This window comes from Ornithorhynchus anatinus, chromosome 1, assembly GCF_004115215.2.
Source record: "Ornithorhynchus anatinus isolate Pmale09 chromosome 1, mOrnAna1.pri.v4, whole genome shotgun sequence".
NCBI classification, from domain to species: Eukaryota; Metazoa; Chordata; class Mammalia; order Monotremata; family Ornithorhynchidae; genus Ornithorhynchus; species Ornithorhynchus anatinus.
The window spans coordinates 18,902,380-18,924,578 of NC_041728.1; the positions used below are offsets into that span (position 1 = coordinate 18,902,380).

The 22,199-nt window shown below is 41.5% G+C and overlaps 1 protein-coding gene and 1 non-coding gene across 5 annotated transcripts in view; one reads left to right on the forward strand and one right to left on the reverse strand.

The window, feature by feature from the left end:
- The window catches only part of EDIL3 (EGF like repeats and discoidin domains 3), a 316,556-nt gene extending 313,133 nt beyond the window's left edge, over positions 1 to 3,423 (forward strand). For all 4 annotated transcript variants that reach the window (XM_029070916.2, XM_029070911.2, XM_029070902.2 and 1 more), the window contains one exon: positions 376 to 3,423. In XM_029070916.2, the coding sequence (XP_028926749.1) occupies positions 376 to 525 (150 nt within the window). In that variant the 3' untranslated portion in view covers positions 526 to 3,423. The remainder of the gene's footprint in view (positions 1 to 375) is intronic.
- Positions 3,424 to 15,300: 11,877 nt separating this feature from the next.
- Positions 15,301 to 15,438, reverse strand: LOC114816191. Its single transcript, XR_003763960.1, has one exon. It is a non-coding gene; the product is annotated as a small nucleolar RNA SNORA7 (small nucleolar RNA).
- Between the last annotated feature and the right edge of the window lie 6,761 nt (positions 15,439 to 22,199).

The following is a 22,199-nucleotide window of genomic DNA, read 5'->3' on the forward strand; positions in this document are numbered from 1 at the left end:
TGTAAGGGAGGATTGACCAATTCGGCAGCTGCTGACACTGACATTCTCTACCGCACCCTATTCCCCAGTGCTTTTCTGGCCAGGTCTCAGCCATTCTGCTGGGGCCAGGCAGCCACCGCCACGGCTGGAAACCAGGGTTATCAGTTCTGCATGGCATAGGAGGCAGTATAGGCCTCCAAGCCCAAATTGGCCTTATCCAACTAAAGGTGAACCATCCAGTCCTGGTCAAGCCAGAAACCCCAGCAAACCATTTTGCTCAAAAAGCGAGTTCACAGAAGATGAATGCTTCCTTTTCTCTCCTCGGCTTGCCCTCCTGCTTAACTTTGGCCAGTGCAGCAACACGGATCAGTGACCCACTCTGTTTTCCCCTTCTAGGTGTTCCAGGGCAACTTTGATAATGACACGCACAGAAAGAACGTCATCGACCCTCCCATCTATGCACGGCACATAAGGATCCTTCCCTGGTCGTGGTATGGCAGGATCACTTTGCGATCAGAGCTATTGGGCTGTACAGAGGAGGACTGATGAAGCCCTTCGTTTGACAACTCCAGTCACGACATCCCTAAAAGTATCTCCGTAGAATAAACTGTGCAAAACCTGTAAGAAATTGAATGGGTTTTTTCATGAACAAGTGCTCAATTTAATGTAGGCCGCTACTGTCTTTTGTAAGGAGGTCTAAGTCTGCCCTTTATATGGTCCAATCTGATTTTGTCCCTTAAACCATCCCTTTAAATGTAGAATTACCTTTCTAGTTTTCTTCTGAGTTGTTCACACTGGTTGAAATACATTGAGGAAGAAGAGCAGCATCCTTTTTACAGGCAAGACAAAATGGCCCTGGAGAGCTCCAGTACAGTTTGAGGAAAAAATAAACATAAAAAAGAATGGATAAGCTTATTTGCCCAAACCGCACTCCTTTCTTACTTGTAAAAAGGAATCCTGCAGCTTTAGCAATAAGTTCTTTTCTCTGGGATGAATGCATTACCTTATTGTTTCCCTTGTGCCTATCAAACATTGTCAGTATTTCTACACATGTTTTGGGAGCTAATCTGTGGTACAGAGTACTTGCTGTTATGACAAAGTATCTTTTCGGTTTTGTTCCATTTTTAAACTCCAGGATACATGTCTTTTTTTGCTTCCTGCCCCATTCACTTTCTATGCTGCATGTTCTCACTCCAGTTGTGTATTCTGGTTAAGTTTCATTTTTTCCTCTTTTGCTCTAAAGTCTCTTCTTTTCATGAAGAGTAACACATGAAATGGAAAATGAGGTGAATGGATCTACCTAAGGAAATTACCCTTGAGTGATTGCCAGGCAATTTAACCAGAATGACTCCTTTAAAAATACCTTCCCCATAATCTTAACTCATAGCAGTAGAAAGTCAGAATGAGTAATATTATAGTCCCGCAAAAGTTCTATATTTTTACCTTTTTAGTTGGAAAATAATTGAAATGTGATTTCCACCCCCCCTTAAATTATGGCATCCAGTATATAGTGCTGCCTGTTTTCTTTCATGGCATTTATGTCCCGCTTTGCTGCATTTCTCTGGAAGCTTCAAGTACTATTGAGATATGAATTTGAGGCCAATCCCTTGAAAAATGCCCTGTCCTATACAGTAGAAAGCATTCATTTTGAAAACTAAGTAGTAAACTGCTCAAAAATATGCATTATAATATCACCTCCTCCAGAAGCTGAAGATTCAAATTTATTTATTTTGCTTCAAAAACCCTGAAGAAATTTGTAGGCAATTTGGTAACCACCATTACTGATAGTAGAGTTTTCATGAAACAGTGACTCTCAAATAAATTACAGAAGTTGTCTCCACGTCCTTAGTCAACCTTTATGATGTATTTATACAAGTATTTACTTTATAAGACTTAGACATGGAATTTTCAAAGACTTTAATTATGGGTCCTATAAAGGTAAAAAGTTCAATATATGTAAGAAATGTTGAGGTCCTGTGGAACACTGCTAATTTTATTTAAAATTTGTGCTGCATAACAAAAGCCACTAGACTGTTACTGTCTTGTCTGTACATGTGTTAACAGCATTCCTTAATGATGTATATAGGAAATGGTCTTCAATTGTAGTGAACAATTTTAAAGAGAAAGTCAATCATAATGGCTCTTTTAGAGAGCCAAAATTGTTATGAAAGGGTCTGGTGATAAGTTAGTTAAATGCTGCCCATATTTTGCACTTTAGGTTTGAAGTCTATGGATTGTTGGTCCTTTTCCAGCAAGCTTTTACATTTTAGTGGGTATTTTCCACAAGTTGCCTTGTGTTTATCATTTCACAGCTTTTTTTTCTATATTTGTTTTCATTGTCTAATCCTTGAAATTATGCTATAGGTCACAGAAGCATGAAATTCTTGAAGGGAAAAATGGCTAGATTTTTTTCCCATTTGATTCAAACCCAATTTCTTTGGTGGTGACGCTTCATTGCATCATTCTTAATCTGAAGAGTGATAGCTTAATGTGATATAAATAGCACTACATGTTGCTTTTTACTAATAGTCGTATTTGTTAAGCACTTGCTGCGTGCCAAGCACTGTACTAAGCACTGGGGTAGATAGAATAACAATTAGATTGCTCACAGTCTAAGTAGGAGGGAGAACAGGTATTGAACCCCATTTTACAAATGAGGAAACTGAGGCACAGAGAAAATTAACATTCACTGTTAACGCCTTCAGATGCTGAATTGGAAATGTTTCTGATAAGTCCTTTCTTCTTTTAATTGCCAGAATACCTGGTTGAAGATGCAACTACAATTCCTTGAAAACTATTCCCTTCTCACGGTTAATACCCATTGTCACTGACACCCAGCTCACTTGCAGTACTCAAATTTCTGGTCAAAAATGGGATTTCCACACACGGAAAGGTTGGAAATGGTCTGGAGAAGTCCTCTGATTTTTGTATGATATAGACATAGAGCTAGAGTAAAATTGTTCTAATTAAATTTCACCTTGAGCCAATTAAATTTTGGTAGGCAGATTCCACCTTTCTATAGCTCTATAATACGCTAATTTTATATCAAAGAAATTGAAGAAAATGCATAAGACTTAGACAAGGGTTTGTCATTGTCCTTGGTTCTAAAATTGTAGGTTGACTTTCTCTTTTGGAATGATTGCATACAGAATTTTGAAGACCAAGGGTACTAATGAGTGTATCTTTGCTAGACGACAAATTACGAATTATAATATTCAGTGCTGGCTTCTGATGTGTCAGTAAGTACAGAAGTATCTGAGACACAATTGACTTTGGCAAATTTTCAAGCTATGTAATATTCAGATGTCTTTTGTATATACTTAAATCATGTAGGATGATGTAAAATCAGTTTGACCTTGTCTAGTCTTCAAACTTACAATAAAACTTTTGAAAATCTAGGACACTTTTGAAGCGCTTGTAATTAAATATCTTTCTAAGAACACACAACTTGTCTGAATGTGAATGGATACAACTAGACATCTTATTTGGTTTATGTTTTCTGTACCTAAATACAGAATACAAATACAGAAATAAATGTTTTGCACACATGCTACTCTGCATCTAGTCATACTCCCATAAATCCTAACTGACAATGAGATAGCTACAAGTATTACCAACCATTGGAACTTTGCAAGTCTGTAGGTAAAAGGAAATGTAATTTCTGGGTGTTAAATGGTTTCTGGGTTAGAAACAGGATGGCCTTTTGAAAAAAAAATTTGGCCCTGAGTGTCAGAGTCCTCTCAGTTAATCACTTGCTCTGAAACCTTGGGCAAATCGCTTCTCCACATTCAGAATTCTAATCTGTAAAATAGAGATTAAATTTCTGTTCTCCCTCCCCCTTAGACAGTGAGTCCAATGTGGGGCGGGGACTGTGACCAACCTGTTTATCTTCTATCCACCACAGTGCATGACACACAGTAAGCACTTAAAAAAAAGAAGCCTAAACTTAGACGTTAAGCTCACTGTGGCCGGGAGTGAGTCTGTTATATTGTTGTGGTGTACTTCTCCTAAGTGATTGATTAATTTTTGAATAAAATTTTTCTTGGACTCGGGAGTTAAAATACAGAGACCACACCAATTGTGATGATAATGATAATAGAATTCGTTAAGCATTTAGCACTGTATTCAGCACTGGAGTAGATACAAGAAAATCAAGTTGGGCACAGTCCCTGTCCCTTATAGAACACACAATCTAAAGGGAGGGAGAACATATATTATTCCCCATTTAACAGGTGAAGTAGTTGAAGCACAGAAGTGATTTGCTTAAGTTCAAACAAAAGGTCAGTGGCAGAGCCAGGATTAGAATCCAGATCCTCTGACTCCCAGGCCCTTGCTCTTTCCACTAGGCTAGGCTACTTCTCGACCGATCAAGTATTTTGATCCCATGAAAGCATCCAAGTTATTCTGACTATTTTGGCAATCTTGTCTGTTTCAACTACCCACACTGCTCTTTGAACCAGTGATCCTTCAATTGCTCAATTAAACTGTAGCCCTATCTAGATAGAGCCTTAATGAGATTGGGCAGGGAGGTCAATCTAAACTAATAATAATGCTAATAACAATAGTGGTATTTGTTAAGTGCTTACTATGTGCCAAGCACTGTACTAAGCACTGGGGTAGATAGAAAATACTCATGTCAGACAGACTGAGCTCTCCATGTGGAAAGGGGGCTAAGTGGGAAGAAGAACATAGTTAATACCATTTGAGAGGAATAAACAGGAACAGAGAAGTTAAGGGACTTACCCAAAGCAGAGGTCATGGGTTTGAATCCCAGCTCTGCCACTTGTCAGCTGTGTGACTGTGGGCAAGTCACTTAACTTCTCTGTGCCTCAGTTATCTCATCCGTAAAATGGGGATTAACTGTGAGCCTCACGTGGGACAACCTGATTACCCTGTATCTACCCCAGCACTTAGAACAGTGCTCTGCACCTAGTAAGCACTACCAAATACCAACATCATTATTATTATTATAGCCTACAAGTGGCAGAGCCAGGAATAGAACCCAGGTTGCCTGCCTCCTAGTACCATGTTCTATCCCCTGGGCCAAATTCTGTTGCTCTACTGAGGAAATGATAGTTGATTGTTCAAATTAAAATAAGAAGCTTCATGCCAAGTCAGCCAACCAAATGTGAGCCATTATGATTTTTTTTTTAAAAAAAAAAGGAAGAATTTTCTCACCTTAAGACATTTCTGTGTTTTTTTAATTTTGGTAGCCAATGATGAAACACTAAGGAAAAGCACTTTTTATAGAATGGCTCATTTATACAAGTCTAGGAGGATATCTTCAATCTGTCTTGATTCACAGAATTTATCAATACCCACTTACTTTCCACCACATCCCAGGAACACCCAACTTAAAACCCCACAAATCTCTCTTACCCATCCTCCTTGGCGGCTAAAGGGGAAAGTGCGTAAATTTGAGCTGAGTTTCTGGTGTCCCATTTTGTAACAAAAGTAATAAATGATAGGGCCACCCTCCTCATGCGTCTTTTAAGACCAAAGGCATCAGTATTCTCAAAGACTGGAGTTTTTCAGGAGTTGGTCAGTGGCTACATCCTTAATCATCTTGTGACTAGATGACAATTAATCTTTAAAGGACCAAACAGCTGGTGTAGATCACTAAACTTCCATTCCTTGATGGCATTAGTGTCAAAAAAGAGGGGTAATATTCAGGAGCAAAAGATGCAGAATGATAGTGATATCCTAGGACACCGCAAATGAGCTGTTCTGAATAAAGATCAAGAAAATGAAGCACGATCTCCCTGTGCCTCAATCAAAATGAATTATGCTTGGAGAAAAAGGAAGAGCTAACTATTTCCATGTTGCCTCCCGATGCTTAGTCACGCGTGGAAGGGCACGGACCTACTACAAAATGTTCTCTTACAGGTCATTCACTATCATTAAAAGCATTCCCCAGTATTTCCAGTGATACATATAATAGCAGTAATGGTAATTTATTGATTCATTATTGAATGGAATGCACTGTACTAAGCACTTAGAGAAGAAAACAGAGTCATAAGACACATTCCGTGTCCCAAAAGGGCTTATAGGCTAATGGGGTCCATAGCATGTAATAATGAGCCTCTTTTACCTCTCAGCCATTAACCTCTCACAGGACTCTGTTCTGGGTCCCCCTATTCTTGCTCTGTCCCCGTGCTCTGATGGAGCTCCTCTGCTTGCCTGGCTTCGATCTACCTTACCTTGATCTCTCCTCTGACCTGCAATCCCACATCTCTTGCTGTCTCCAAGGAGACAGCATCTCAACATCATTCCCTTTAACCCTCTCCCTCCCCATCAACCGTGTCATCTCGATTGGCAACACTATATCATCTTCCGCAACCCAGAAAGCGGCGTGGTTTAGTGGACAGAGCATGGAACTGGGAGTCCAAAGGACCAGCGTTCTAATCCTAGCTCTGTCACTAGTCTTCTATGTGACCTTGGGCAAGTCACTTAATTTTTCGATAACTCACCAGTAGAATGGAGATTAAGAATGTGAGTCCCATGTGGGACAGAGAGTGTGCCCAACCTGTATCTGGATCCTGTATCTACTCCAGTGCTTAGTACAGTGCCTGACCCATAGAGAGCGCTCAACAAATGCCATAAAAAAACCACAACCTTAGTGTCATCCTGGTCACTTCACTATCATCCAGCTTTCACATCCAATCCATTTCCAAACCCTGCTGATTTTTCCTGCATGATATTTTCCAGGTCCACACCTTCTTCTCGTCCCCGGCCTCGCCATAGCTACACTATCGCATTAACTTCCTTACTGGCCTCCTATGCCCCAGTCTCTCCTCCCCTCCAATCTATACTTCCTGCTGCTACACAGACCATCTACCTGAAGCATCTCTTGGCCCTTATCTCTCTTCACAACCTCGCACTGGATCCTTGTGTCCCCACATCAAAAACTGATTGGAAGCGACTTCAGTGCTTTACATATAGCCCCTAGCTTACCTCCAAGCTATCTTCTCCCTCTCCTACTCAACTCACTCTGCATTCCTTTTAAGCCAACCTTCAACCTCGACCTCACTCTCGACTTTCCCGCATTCATTCTCTTGCTCCGTTTCCTTAGCCTGAAACTCCCACCTTCCCCACATCAGACACCCATCAATCCACGGCTCTCTTCAAAGTCCACTTACTTCAAAATGTCCTCCATGACTGATTACCAGCATCTTAAATTATATGTACTTAGATCCATCCTCAGCACTACTGTATAGACACTGATTTCATTGTTCATTCAATTATTTACTTTGATTACTCTGTCAACAATTTACTTTCTTCCTCAGAGTATAAGTTCCGTGTGGGTAGAGAATGTGCCACTTGAGTGTTTCTACATCCTAAGAGCTTAGTACAGGGCTCTGCACGCAGAAAACACTCAATAAATATGATTGAATGATTGAATGAATTGCATCCAATGGGCATTTAATAAATACTATTAATGCTTAATCTTGAAAGGAGTCTGAGGAAATGTGTAACACTTCAGAATGTTGAATAAGAATAGAGTCACTTTTCTTTTCAGGTCTTTTTTTTTTAATCTATCGTAATTGCATTTTGTTTTGGATCAGTAGGATAATTTATGCTGAACATAGTAGATGCTATGGAATTCCATCATGATTTGATCCTGCCAAATAGATCAATTGACCAGAAAAGCAGCCTAAAATATGCTCAGTTCTACCTTACCGTATGTTTTTGCTATTCATTCAATTATATTTGAGTGCTTACTGTATACATTTTGGCTAGAACTGGGCAAGTCACTTAATTTCTCTGTGCCCCAGTTACCTCCTCTGAAAAACAGGGATAAAAGTGTGGAACCCGTGGGGGAAATGGATTGTGTTCAACTTGATTAACTTTTAACTACACCACTGCATAGAATAGTGCTTGGCACTTAGCACGCACTTAACTAGAACCTTTATTATTATTATTATTATTGACTATGAGAGCCTGTTTGGATTCAGTGAGGTAGGATGTCGGAAAAGCAGTCATGCACAATTTCATTCATTCAATCAGCTGTATTTTTTGAGAGCTTACTGGGTGCAAAACACTGTACTCAAGCACAGTACTGTATTAGAGAAGCAGTGTGGCTTACTGGAAAGGCTTGTGAGGAAGAGGATATGGGTTTTAATCCCAGATCTGTCACTTGTCCATTGCGTGACCTCGGGCAAGCCACTTCACTTATCTGTGCCTCAGTTACCTCAGCTGTAAAATGGTAATTAAGACTATAAGCCCCACATGAGACAACCTGCTTACCTCAGGGCTTAGAAAGGTCCTTGGCACATAGTAAGCACTTAAGAAATACCATTATTATTATTACTACTAAGCACTTGGGCGAGTAATATAAAAATAAACAGACACATTCCCTGCCCAGAGCAAGACTACAGTCAACGTACATAGAATTACAGCAGTAATGTTCCTAAACACCAGCTTCTACAATAACATAAACACCCCCAATTCCCTTGCAATAATTATAGGGAAAGACAGCAATCCTGACTCTGTTATATTGTTCTCTCCCAAAGTGCTTAGTATAGTATTCTGCACAAAGTAAGCACTCAGTTAATTGAATTGATTGATTCCCTAGACTGTGGCTACACTATCCCAGACAGATAGCTATTTATTTCATTCTTAAACATTAAAGAGAAAGAGATTATCAGCAACCTTGAGAAACATGGTCTTAACAATGGCTGAATGCTGCCTACAAGGCTGCGAGGGACTAAAAAGAAAATCACTGTGGCATATGTCAAATATTCTCTATATGCCAAGTACTGTGCTAAGCACTTGGGTAGATCAAGGAAAGTGGGTGAGAAGTAGTGCACACAGATCAGCAATGGCCACATGCAGGCTCTACAATTCTTAGGGCATGGGGAAGGTTTCAGTTGCGACTCAACCCTGGATGACTTAGGCGAGAGCACTGTGAGACCCCCTACCTGTCCTCTTTAGCAGCTGAACTGTCGACCTCTGAGCAAAGTCTTAGGGAGGCAATATTGCCTAGTAGAAACAACCTGGGCCTGGGAGTCAGAGGACCTGGGTTCTAATCTTGTTCCATCTGCTATGTGACCCTGAGTAAATCGCTTCACTTCTCTGTGCCTTCTCACCTGCAAAATGGGGATTTAATATCTGTTGTCCCTACTACTTAGACTGTGAGCCCTGTGTGGGATCTGATTTTTTTTTTTTATCTACCCCAGTATTGTGCTTGGAGTATATCAAGTGCTTAACAAATACCACAATAATTTTATGCCGTTTCTCCATTTATATGGCATTTGTCTGATTGTGTCTGTCGCCAACCCTTCCCTACCTTACTGCACAAGGTAGGAACTTAAATACTTTTGCTACTTTTTAATGGGCCATTCAGTTATTTCCACTCCCCCTCCACCCCCCTACCCCACCTTCCTTTCTGAATGGTGCCTTGGCCTTTCTGAAGAATTCTCCAGATAAAAGATAAAAATCTCTTGATTGACTACTGACTCTTGTATGTCAGTGATGGGTAAGGGTCCTGGCCTATCTTATCTCCCAAATCCTTTCTAACAATGTTTAGCCAACAATAAGAGAGGGGAAGGAATGTTTTGATTTAAATGATGACTTGCATTTGGAAGATCCTTTTTTGGTTTTATTTACACAGGCTAAATATCCTTCCTGATATATAGTCCAACTCTCCTGCTGTGACTTAAGCCCTTTTGTTTTATTTTGTTCCTGTTAACCTAGAAAAGCAGTGGTCTGCTCCTGGAGAAGCTTTATTAGCCTAAGTGCAGTTGCTGAAGCAGGCTAGAGTCTTGTCCTCTATGGGGCCAGTGTTGATTCCTTTTGTCTATTCTGATTAATTATTTTATTTGGTGCCCTTGATGGCCCCTCCGAGTTCAGTTTACCCTTCTTCATTTTTAAGTCCACACTCCTTCTGTAAAGCCCTGATCACTGACTACAGTGGGAAGGCTACCTTGAAACATTTTAGGCTTTTGTTTATTCCACTATCTTTTAAGCTCCTTGAGGACAGGGATAATAATAATAATAATGGTATTTATTAAGTGCTTACTATGTGCAAAGCACTGTTCTATGCGCTCGGGTGAGGGGGGTGGGGATCCAAGGTGATCAGATTGTCCCGCGTGGGCTCACAGTTTTAATCCCCATTTTACAGATGAGGGAACTGAGGCACGGAGAAGTTGAATGACTGGTCCAAAGTCACACAGCTGACAAGTGGCAGAGCCAGGATTATAACCCATGACCTCTGACTCCCAAGCCCGGACTCTTTCCACTGAGCCACGCTGCTTCTCCAGTCAGAGCTACTAACTCGACTGTAGTTTCCCAAGCATTAATATAGTGCCCTATGCGCAGTACAGTGTTCTACATGCAGTAAGCACTCAATAAATGCAAGTGATTGATTGATCCCATTATGCTAGTTTCCATAATAGCCCACAATTGCTGGCTTTTCAGCTGTTTGTGATCAAACCGAGGAGTGAGGCTTAGTGGTAAGGACATGGGCTTGGGAGTCAGAGGATGTAAATTCTAATCCCTGCTCTGCCATTTGTCTGCTGTGTGACCTTGGGCAAGTCACTTAACTTCTCTGGGCCTCAGTTCTCTCATCTGTAAAATGAAGATGAAGACTGTGAACCCCCCATGGGACAACCTGATTACTTTGTATCTACCCCACTGCTTAGAACAGTGCTTCGTACATAGTAAGCGCTTAACAAATACCTTATTATTATTAATTGAGCCTTAGATTATCATTTTTATCTACTGAATCTGTATAGAGCAAGACATTCTTCCTCTCCCTTCTCCTTGCCCCAGTTACTCTTTGCTCCTTGAGTTACTTCCGCGTGTTTCCGTGTTCAGTTCTTGTTCACCTCTCTCATTTATTGAGATTAATTTGAATTGTAACCCTGTGTCCCCCAAGACATCAGCCACATTGCCCAGCTGTATAGCCATACTTATCACATTTATGAGGAACTTTAATGGCATAATTACATATTCCTAAAAAGAAAGCATATTGGAACCTAGAGAGCTTTAATTTTTGCAAGGGAGTCACTGCTATGGGCAGCTTTCATTAGCATTAATTAATTAGCCTTAACATTTATGAAAGCCTCATATAGATTCCATTTCCAGATGGGACTCTAATACTGTCAAAATCATTTGTGTCTTGTGTTTGCTTGGGCATTAGTTCATGTACTTCTTTTAGCAAAGCTGGGAAATGCTGGGGTTTTGCCCCCACAGAAGGCATATTTCTTTCTATTGGAATACCCTTTGGTGCTTTTGGAATTTATGAGGTTCTGCACAAATAAAACTGTAATTGGCTCCCATCACTAAAGCGAGCCCTGAAACTATAACTTTCTTTGAGCTAAAATTTACTCTGTGCACGGAACATTTGTTAAAATAGATCTATTCCACAAGAGTGATTTCAGTATTGTCACAACTTTTAATAAACATATTAATACATTCGAGGCCAATATTTTCCCTTATTTCTCTGCAAGATCTTGGGGAAGACTGGGTTATTCCTATAGTTTAAAGTCTCTGACTCCAAGGTTTTAATGCACATATGAAATAGACAGGCTTTAGCAAATCATTAGAAAAAGCTAAGCCTGAACATTTCATCATAAATGTTAATGGAATCTTGAGCCCTTGGTCTTTGTTCTGGAAACTCCTGGAAGAAAACAGATCTTTATAGTTCTAATGTGCCCTAATTTGACTTAATTTTCTGGGTAATTTGGTCAAAACAATCATAAAATTTTGAGACATTTTTCTGGATTACATCATAAATTAATGTTTGCCTCTCCTATATGATGTATCTTTAATAATAATTGTATTTGTTAAGCACTGTTCTAAGCACTGTAGTAGATAAAGGATAATCAGCTGGTCAGTGTCCCTTCTCAATTGGGACTTGCTCTAAATTGGAGGGAGACTGATTTAATCCCCATTTTACTTTTGAGGTAATTGAGGCACTGAGAATTAGAGTGACTTTGCCAAGGTCTTGCAGCGGGAACACGACAGAATCGGAATCAATCAATCCCATTTATTGAGCACTTCCTGTGTGCAGGACACTGTACTATGCATGTGGGAGAGTACAACACAACAATATAACAGATATATCGACTGTCCACAACAAGTTTCGTGCCTACAGGGGGAACCCAGATCCTCTAACTACCAGGCCTATGTTCTTTCCACTAGGCCACGCTGCTTTCTTTAGAAGTGTTTTTCTTAGAATAATTACCATAGCTGCCTATCCTCTCCAGTTTACAGTGACTACATATTTAAGAGCTCATAGTGGAACCAGGCAATAGAGAATTAGAGGAGAAGGGAAGGCAGAAAGGGAAGATGGGAAAAACAGCGAGAGGGAGGTCAAGAGGAGGAAGAAGAGGAGGAAAAGGAAGAAACATTTATTCAATTGTATTTATCTACTGTGGGAAGAATCCTGTATGAATGTCAGAAAAGAGTACAAGGAGGATACTTCAGCCAATCTAAAAATATGGAGGAGTTGTCAGCAGACATACAAAAAAGATTGAAATGACAAGAGCAGCAAAATATAAGAAAACCTGGACAGTGTTAAATACAAGAGTAAATTCAGATAAAGGAGCCGTTTTTAGGGCCCTCAGGACTCTGGCAAGATGGACCACAGTCCCAAAATCACAACATTTATCCCTTTACCAGTTTGTCAGATGTCTTTGTGGTGTGTTGCCATCTTCTCTTCTGCCTGCATAGTCAGGGCAGGACCTCTTGGTGGCCATTGTGAAGTGTGGAGGGGAAGGGGGCTAGGGGAGGGAGGGAGGGAGGTTATCTCTGACCTCAGTGCTCTGCCAGTGATAGAGTAACAGAGGCTACAAAGTTCTGGAGCTAGGCAAAAAAACTCTCAATCTCCTCTCTCGCCCTCTCCCTCCCCATCTCCCTCTCCTTGGCCCTGCTGCCACAGCTCCCCTCACTATCAAGGCCGCTTCTATGAGAGCACCAAGGAGCGGTCCACAGCCCAGTGGCTGGAGATATCTGGTGGAGTAACTCTGTCGCTGTTCTGGTTGCACTGGGAACCTTGAGAAAACAACACGATACCAACAGTGCACACCCACTGGCCCCAGCAGCAGGGCAGGGGAGGGAAGAAGCACAGAATAAAGAGGAAGAGGAAGCTGTCTCTCTTCCAGTCCTCTGCTTACCAGCTGTACATGGGTTGTCATCATGCTTACCAACACCCTATCCAAATTTAATTTAAGCAATTCACCACTGTGGCCAGAAGTGGGATGGGACCCCAGAATGGGTACTATGGTGGGCCTTGTAGCTCTGATATCTGACAACTTGAAGAATTCTAGTACTATTCTGATCTTTTCTTTGATTTTCAAGTATCGAGTGCCCTTTAGGGAGCTATTTACTGGAAGTTATTTACTATAGTGTACTAACATAGTATTATGGTACTAACTTAGTTACTAATAGAGTGGACACAGTCCCTGTCCCATGTGGGATTCAGAGCCTTAATCCCCATTTTACAGAGGACGTAACTGAGGCACAGAGAAGATAAGCAACTTGCCCAAGTTCACAGAGCAGACATTTGGCAGAGTTGGGATAAGAACCCACGTCCTTCTGAGTCCCAGGAAATTTCTCTATCTAGTACTAGACCATGCTGCTTCTCTAAGTGAAGGATGCCTTACAGATGTTCCATGTCCCTCACCCATCTTGAACCCTGTTAATAAGACAGAAGTGGAAGGGACTGGGACATAAGACAGTTCTTTGAGTCAGAGGAAAGCCCCGCAATCTCGAGGGGTATTATGGGGAACCTACCCGTGTGCAGGATACCGTACTAAGTGCTTGGGAGAACACAATAGAATGCATTGACCAGAGCCTTGACCTCAAGGGGTCAAGAGACCCCTAGACCATCTACAGCAAGAGATCAGCCATGGATTTGGATGGGGCAGCTAAGGCTTAGCTGAGAACGTGTTTAAGCCACGGCCCAATCACTGTGGGCTCGGCTTTCACTTAGAGAGTTCTCAGAGCAGCCCTGAAGAAAAAGCAACTTATACAAACACTGTGAACTTGTGAATGTATGTGGGCCAACTCACAGAGACCAGAGCATGTGGAAGGAGCCTTCCTTTAAATGCTGGATCATCACTTGTGGGACAAGATGTCTTAGGCTGTGACTTTTCAGAATAAGGTGAAGTAGAGATGCATCAGTGACACAGTTGATTTGATCAGTGCAGACACCAAAACTGTAAAATTTAGGCCCCCAAGTACCTTGGTTTTTTTTTTTCAGTTCATATTTGATTTAGCATTTCCTGGATCAAATAGCCACGTAACTAACTCTCCCCAAAAAATGTCCCTTTTTTCCTCCAGTAAGAACCGATGCTGTAGGGCATCTCTTCTTGCTCTATTTGTCACTCTCTTTTTCTCAGCAATGTCAATCAAGTCTCTCCTCAATCGAGCCTTGCCCAGTCACCTGTAATATGTCCTCACCACTGAATATATCCCACCACTTCAGGGATCTTTGTTCTCAGCCTTGAGTCTTTTAGAACTTAGTAACCAAGGCTTTGGGTCTAGGAAACAATGAAGCCTGATTGTTTCATGCGATTTCTCGAATAGTTTATGGACCATTACACGCTTAATCTGCTCAGAGAGTAAGAGAGTTCTCCCCTTAAACTGGTGCACCAGGTTGCTGAATGAACTGGAGTAGGAGAAATTCATGCTCCAGGCCAACACCAAGTCCTTGTGTTTGGAAGCAACTATGACCATTCAATGCAACTATGGCAATTCACTAGGGAATGTGAAAGAGGCAGATTTCTGATAATTTCCTTCAGGAGGGAATCTGATTCTCATTTTAGACCTGGGTAGGAGTTAATCTGCATGAGTATTGATACCTTATTAATCTCCGGACCGTCGTGCATGCCTTCGGTAAATCGGCGAATGGTATTAAGTATTTACTGTGTGCAGATTGGATACTAAGCTCTTGGGAGAGTACAGTAAAATAGAAAAAAGACAAGGTGAGAATTATACAGTCCCTGGCCCTCGAAGGGCTCACAATTTTAAAAGGCCTTCCTACCTGCTCCAGACCCCTCCCCACTTCAAATCCATCAATCCACTTCTCTCCCCAATCCTTAGAAGGCCTCCAACTTCATGTTCCTGCCACATCTTAAGCCATCTTGTCTTGTCTTATGTCGCAGAGTCATTTCCTACCCACAGCGACACCACAGATTCATCTCTCCCGGAATGCCCCGCTCTCCATCTGCAATCATTCTGGTAGTGGATCCACAGAGTTTTCTTGGTAAAACTATGGAAATGGTTTACCCTTGCCTCCTTCCGCACAGTAAACTCGAGTCTCTACCCTCAACTCTCTCCTTTGCTGCTGCTGCCCAGAACCGGTGAGTTTTGACTTGTAGCAGATTGTCTTCCGCTCGCTAGCCACTGCCCAAGCTAGGAATGGAGTGGATAGGCCTCTGCCTTACTCTCCTTCCTGTAGCTGAGACTGGTAGACTACTGGAAACTCTCCAGATGCGACTCTGAGAGGAGTAAGTCATTTTAGTCCTTTTATAGACATATCTAGCAAAACTCTTGACTACCCCTTGTACTCTACAATACAGGTATTGAATCCTCCTAACTCACCTTCTCCAAGGAAAGAACTAATTTTGATTGTATTTACTTCATATAAATTGCCAGGGTGGAAGGACAGAATGATAGAAGTTTTGGGATAAGGGAGGAATCTAAGAACTAAGATTAACCGATCAGTCTGGAATTACAGCATCTTGATAATAATGACTATGATGATGATAAATCTCCCATCTAGAATGATGGATGAGTCTCAGTCCTGAAACTGGATGGATGGATTGGTTACAGAGCTAGTGGCCTGTGCCGAGACACTTGCTCTCTCGTCCCTGTCAGCCGTATTCCTGCTTGGGGACAGAGTGCATCGAGCGAGTATGGGGGTGGAAATACAGCATATGCAAAGGGCATGGGCACTGAAGTGTGGCTTAGTGGAAAGAGCACTTAGTGGAAAGAGCACGGGCTTGGGAGTCAGAGGACGTGGGTTCTAATCCTGGCTCTGCTGCTTATCAGGTGTGTGACTTTGGGCAAGTTACTTAACTTCTCTGTACCTCAGTTGCCTTGTCTGTAAAATGGGGATTAAGTCTGTGAGCCCCACGTGGGACAACCTGACTTCCTTGTATCTTCCCCAGCGCTTAGAGGAGTGCTTGACACATAGTAAGCGCTTAACAAATATCATTATTATTATTATTTCGGGTGTAGGGATACACGGATAACGTTCAGAGTGTTTCAGGAGTAGGTGAGGCACATTGGTTCTTGTGACAACATTGTGGACCCCGACCTGAGGTATCACCCAAAACGTTTTGAATTTGCACCATAGTCAGGGAGCATAAAGATAATGAAAATTCAAAGCTTGTTTTGGTCTGTCTATTCCTGTTCTCTCCCTTTTCTCTTCTCCTTCCTAGCCCATCTACATTTGAGGACAATGGTTATTCCCACAGCTACTCCTAACAAAGGCTACACAGAAGATAAAAGCAGTGTGGCTTAGTGGATAGAGCAGAGGCCTGGAAGTTAGAAGGACCTGGGTTCTAATCACAGCATCTCCATTTGTCTCCTGTGTGTTCTTGGGCAATCATTTATCTTCTTTGTGCCTCAGTTCCTCGTCTGTAAAATGGGGATTAAGATGTGTTGATCCCTATTTGCTCAAATCTACCCCAACACTTAGTACAATGTTTGGCACATAGTAAGTGCTTAACAAAACCACAATTACCATCATTATTATTGTCCTCCTACTCATTAGAGATAATAGGTAATAAACAGTCCTCCGCAACTATGGTTTCCTCTAATGACTTTGTGGATTAACTGAGCCTCCCAGATAATATTTTTAACCACCATTTGATGCCTGTCTCTGGAGTTAGAGTAGCCTATGGTAAGGATGAAATTTTCCATTTCTATCTTTTCTGCCCTGTAACACTGTTTTCCCCTTAAAGGTCCCATTGGGCAGAGGCCTGCAACCTAAACTTAATGAAACTGTTCTTAGTTGCCCTTCTGGCTATGTTTCGGGGTAATGACTGTTTGTTTTTCTTCTTGGAGGTAACTCCTTACATCTTTTCATAAATCAGAAGAGTGCTTAGAGCAAAAAGCTCACCCTAGTTTCTGGATTCCTGGGTTGGGATGTATACTGCCAAATGGTGTGGACTTTTCTCCCTGCCTTCACTTCATCAAGGAGAGTAAGCTGCCTCTTTTCCAATGCCACACTGACAGGCACAAGAAGCCAGTTTGCCTTCCTATCAGCCAGTCATCTAGGCGTCCTCAGTGGGTGGAAAACTGCGCCAGTTGTCTTGAACTATCTATTCTCACACACACAGCAAGAGCTGCTACTTAAAGATCAGGATGCTGTGAAGCCTGGACTTCCTTCCAAAGCCAGGAAAATGGGAGGTGTTTTAGAACACTGCCTTAACTCTTTCAGTTTGGCAATGACAAATAGCACCTGGGTGTTATGAAGTGATAACCCAGTTCCTCCCAGTTAATTATTCAACTCTAGAATGAGAACCACGAATTTTCAAACAACAGGATTGTTCCCCTGGTTAAAGGGATAGTGAGGTAAGAGGCCAAGCGCATCTTTATATAACCTTATGTGAAGAAGAATTACTTTTCCTTTCTCCCTACTCCCACCCCATTCAGGAGAGGAGTTGCCAAGGTCAGTGGCAAGAAAGCTGAGACTGAATTACAAAGTAGGTTGGCATTAGAGGAGCAAAGTGGATGGGGTGGCAGTAGGAGGGTAGCGAAGTATGGCAGGAAGGAGGAAGCTAGTAGAGTGCCTTAATGCTGCAAGGAACTGCCAGTCTGCCTGGAATAATGAGAAAGCTGAAGAAAATCAAGATTATGTAGCAATCTACGTCTGGACAGTCACACACAAGAAGGCATCTGGATGAACACAGCAAGCCCTTGGAGGGCACGGATCACAACTTCCAATGCAACTATGCCCTCCCAAGTGTTTAGAGTATGGACCTGCCCATGGTGGGTGCTCAATAAATACAGTTTGATCAAAAATACAAGTTGTAATGAATTATAAGTTATGCATAGATTTTTTTCAAACATATTTGGATTTCCTTAACCAGAGAGTTGTCTTGGAAAATGAAGAACTATATATACAAAATGGACATTTTGGCTGGAAATATCCAACTTTGATTTGAATTTACTCGTGATAAATCAAATTCTGAGTGCCCAATAATTAACTGTGGAGACAGGTCCCCAGTGGACGGTAGAATCTTTACTGGCTCCAGGCCAAGTTGCCCAGGGAAGCACATGGCCCTAGTGGATAGATCGCAGGCCCGGGAGTCAGAAGAAACTGGGTTCTAATTCCTGATCTGCCACTTATCTGCTGTGTGATCTTGGGCAAGTCACTTCACTTTTCTGAGCCTCAGTTCCCTCATCTGCAAAATGGGGATTAAGGCTTTGCGTCCCATGTGGGACTCGGACTATGTCTAACCTAAGCAGCTTGTATCTACACCAGAGCTTAGAACAGTGCTTGGCATATATTAAGTGCTTAACAAATATCATTATTATTATTATTATTAGCGATCACCTGCCATTACTATATCCACTTAAGTGTTCCCACCTGTCCCTAGGGCTGCCTTCTTACTTTACTGTGGCACCTACTCAGGATTCCCCACCCCTCCATTGGCCCTTCATTTTCTTGGCCATTAATTCTCAACTGTAAACCCTTAGCAATACTTATCAGAACGAAAGAGGAAAATCCCTTTATTCTAGAAAATCTCCTATTGTCTTAAGCCTTGAATTTGAACAGTTTGATTCTCAAATGCATTCATATTACTTTCTCATTTTGTCCTCAAAATACTCCTGTGGAATAGAGAGAAAAAGTGAGGAAACTGCAAGTGACCTACCCAAGAACACGAAACAGGAAAGGGGCAGAGCTGGGACTATTCATTTGTCAAGCCGTACTCTCACCACCTGGCTAGCCGCCTCTGCCAGGCAACACAGTCCATCAAGCAGATTCCCAGGCCAACCAGAAGGACAACAACTCAGAAGGGAAAATAATCTGGCTGATCATGCTTCCAAACAACAGGGTCAGCTGAGAGTAAAAACCCAATTCGGGACACTGAAGATGAATGAGGCTGAGTGTGAATTTTTTTTCCCCTGAGAAAGTCACTCTTTCTGAAAGAGGATGTTAGTTTTCCCCCACCCACAGTGGGCCATTGTGCCTTCTTGAATGTCGAACATATTATCAGGAATATGGCACTGGAGAGAAGTGAGCCCTTTCATTTTACTGCCAGCAAAATAATTTGTTGTGGACTTTTCTGTGTTTTCAAACTAACTAGAGAGTGGGTGTGTTTACCCAGAATATTTGTATTCATGATATAATAAATTGGTACACGGATGGACACCGATACTGAGTTTTAGCCATAGGAACTCAGAAAACATTAGCTTGAATGGGCGGGAGCTATTGCTTCTCAAAGTTTCTTGATCTCTGAAACGTTTTAACTTGAAAGTCAACCGAGGAATGATAATCAATGACATGGCATATGAACACCGTACACAACTGGTCTCCTGTAAAACGCTAACCAAACGGTTTCTCAGCATTCATCTGATGGAGACACCAGTGCTTTCAATTACAGGGTGAACCCGTAGGGACATTCCATGCATAGCTATATGATTAGAGGTGGCTCAGGGGTAACTAGCTTGGGGAACACTGGATTCTATTTTCAGGTCTGTCTCCATTAGAGTCTGTGACCCTCAGGCAGGCTAAATACCTTCTCTACCGTGTCATCATCAGATCTTTCCCCTCTCCCACAGGGTTGTCATGAGGACCAATCTTGAAGTAAAAACAATAAACAGGTCGATTGATACCTGTAAAGTGTTTGACAGATAGAAATAGTTCACGGAAATGGACTACGAAACCAGGAATCATGATCATTTTTGAGGGAAGATCTGCAATAATATGAACTATAAAAACTCTAAAATTTCCTTTTAAGTCATTTCAATGTTAATTAATAAGAGAAAATGGCCCTATAACCATAAGAGGGAATACATGACCTTTCACTAAGAACACTGGGACACATTCTCCAAATATTTCTGTCACACTGACCGTGGACATATAAACCAAACCAATACACACCATGGTGTGGAGGGGAAAAAAATCTGCAACTCTACATTTGACTAAAGGGTGTGGGTATTTTATATGTGTAAATAAAGACTGTTTGGAAAAACAAGAGCAAATTAGCTCAGTCTGGCTGAAAAAGTTGTACCGTTCTGCAAAGACTAAAACAAAAACATATTTAATATTTTTGAACATTGATTGACTTTTTGCCACACTAAATAATTTGGCAACCAAAAATGCATTCATGGTCAGGGACTCCATTTTTTTTAAACTAAAACTTTTTTTGCAATAGAGCAGGGAAATCTGAATCCATGGGGCAGCAATGAACATAAAATAATTCAGAGGGAACTATTCTTTTAACTGAGATGGCATCTTTCATTAGAGCACTAGAAGCATTCAACTATCACTGGCTTATCCTTCTTTGACAGATCCTTTCACTGTTTCTATTTCTCAAAGAAGACAAAGTGATGGGGTATGAATGAAGATCACACAAATATAGAATTGAACCTGCTCACCCAAATACTGAAATGAATTGTTAGGAATATTCAGGAAGGGGAAGCCCCAGTAATTGACTGAAGGAATAGCACCAAAGGCTTTTGTCCTACTTTAGTAAAAAATATAAGCTACTACATCTTCCCGGGAAGCGTCTTTGCAAATTTCATTTTCCCAAGAAGTTGTCATCCTGTCACCAACTTCCTGTTTCCTCAGAAAAGATATCAGTTTCCCCTTGAAAAAGGAAGATAAGGGCATAAAATCAGACATTCTACAGACTTCCTAAGCAGTTCTATGCATTGCTTTAGGGATTAAAAGCAGGAAACCAAGAAACTAATGAATTACTTAGCTCAGTCTTAATGAAGAAGGTAGGATGGCTCTCCCATCCATTTATTCATTCATTTACTTTTTGGCATCTGATCAGAGGAACAAGATTGGTTCAATCAGCGGCATTTACTGAGCACTTATTGTGTGCATAACACTGTACTAGGCACTTGGGAGAGTAATATACCACAAAGTGGCTAAACACATTCCCTGCCCATAACAAGCTTACTATTACTACTTTATTCTCCTAACGGTAATTTACTTTAGTCAGTCAATCGATAGTATGTACTGAGTGCTTACTGTGTGCAGGGTACTGTATTAAGTACTTGGAAAAGTACAGTATAACAGACAGGTTCCGTGCCTACAACAAGCTTACAGTTTAGAGAGTCACACACCTCATAAGTGGCGGAGCTGGGATTAGAACCCATGTCCTCTGACTCCCAAGCCTGTGCTCTTTCCACTAAACCATGCTGTTTCTATCCCAAATTGGGGGGGGGGGGGTGTACAGTCTTAATCCCCATTTTACAGATGAGGTAACTGAGGTAACAGAGAAGTTAAGTGTCTTGCCCAAGGTCACACAGCTGACAAGTGGAGGAGATGGGAAGTTAAATATGTCCAGTGCACAGCACCAATTGATATAGTTGTTTTCATTAAACAAAAACCACCAGAGGATCACCACCATGAATCAGGTCTATTTGAACTAAAAAGCCTGTCCAGATTCACAGTTCTGAGCAGACAAGAGCAGATAGATTTGCTTGCTCCAGGCAAGAATACATTTCCACCATGCAGTGAAACACCAAATCTGCCTTAGGGCACAAGATAAATTCACATGGGTCAGACAAAGGAAAACTGTTTTCCTGTCTTCTGACAGGATTTCCTATCTTTGGAAGTGAGTAGAGAAGGGGCTGATATGAAGGGAGATCTTAGACACTGCCCTATACACCCAGATGTCATGGTCCTTAACATTGGTGTACTTAATCCCTGAGGATTAATAATAATAATAATAATAATAATGTTGGTATTTGTTAAGCGCTTTCTATGTGCCAAGCACCGTTTTAAGCTCTGGGGTAGATACAAGATAATCAGGTTGTCCCATGTGAGTCTCACAATCTTCATCCCCACTTTACAGATGAGGTCACTGAGGCATAGAGAAGTTAAGTGACTTGCCCACAGTCACACATCTGACAGGTGGCAGAGCCAGGATTAGAACTCATGACCTCTGAGTCCTAAGCCCGTGGTCTTTCCACTGAACCATGCTGCTTCTCTTAGATTAATATGTGATGCTGGAGTTTCCTGTCTTAAACAACAGACAAATCTTGGTCCAATCACAAAAGATTCAGACCCAAGAACCTAC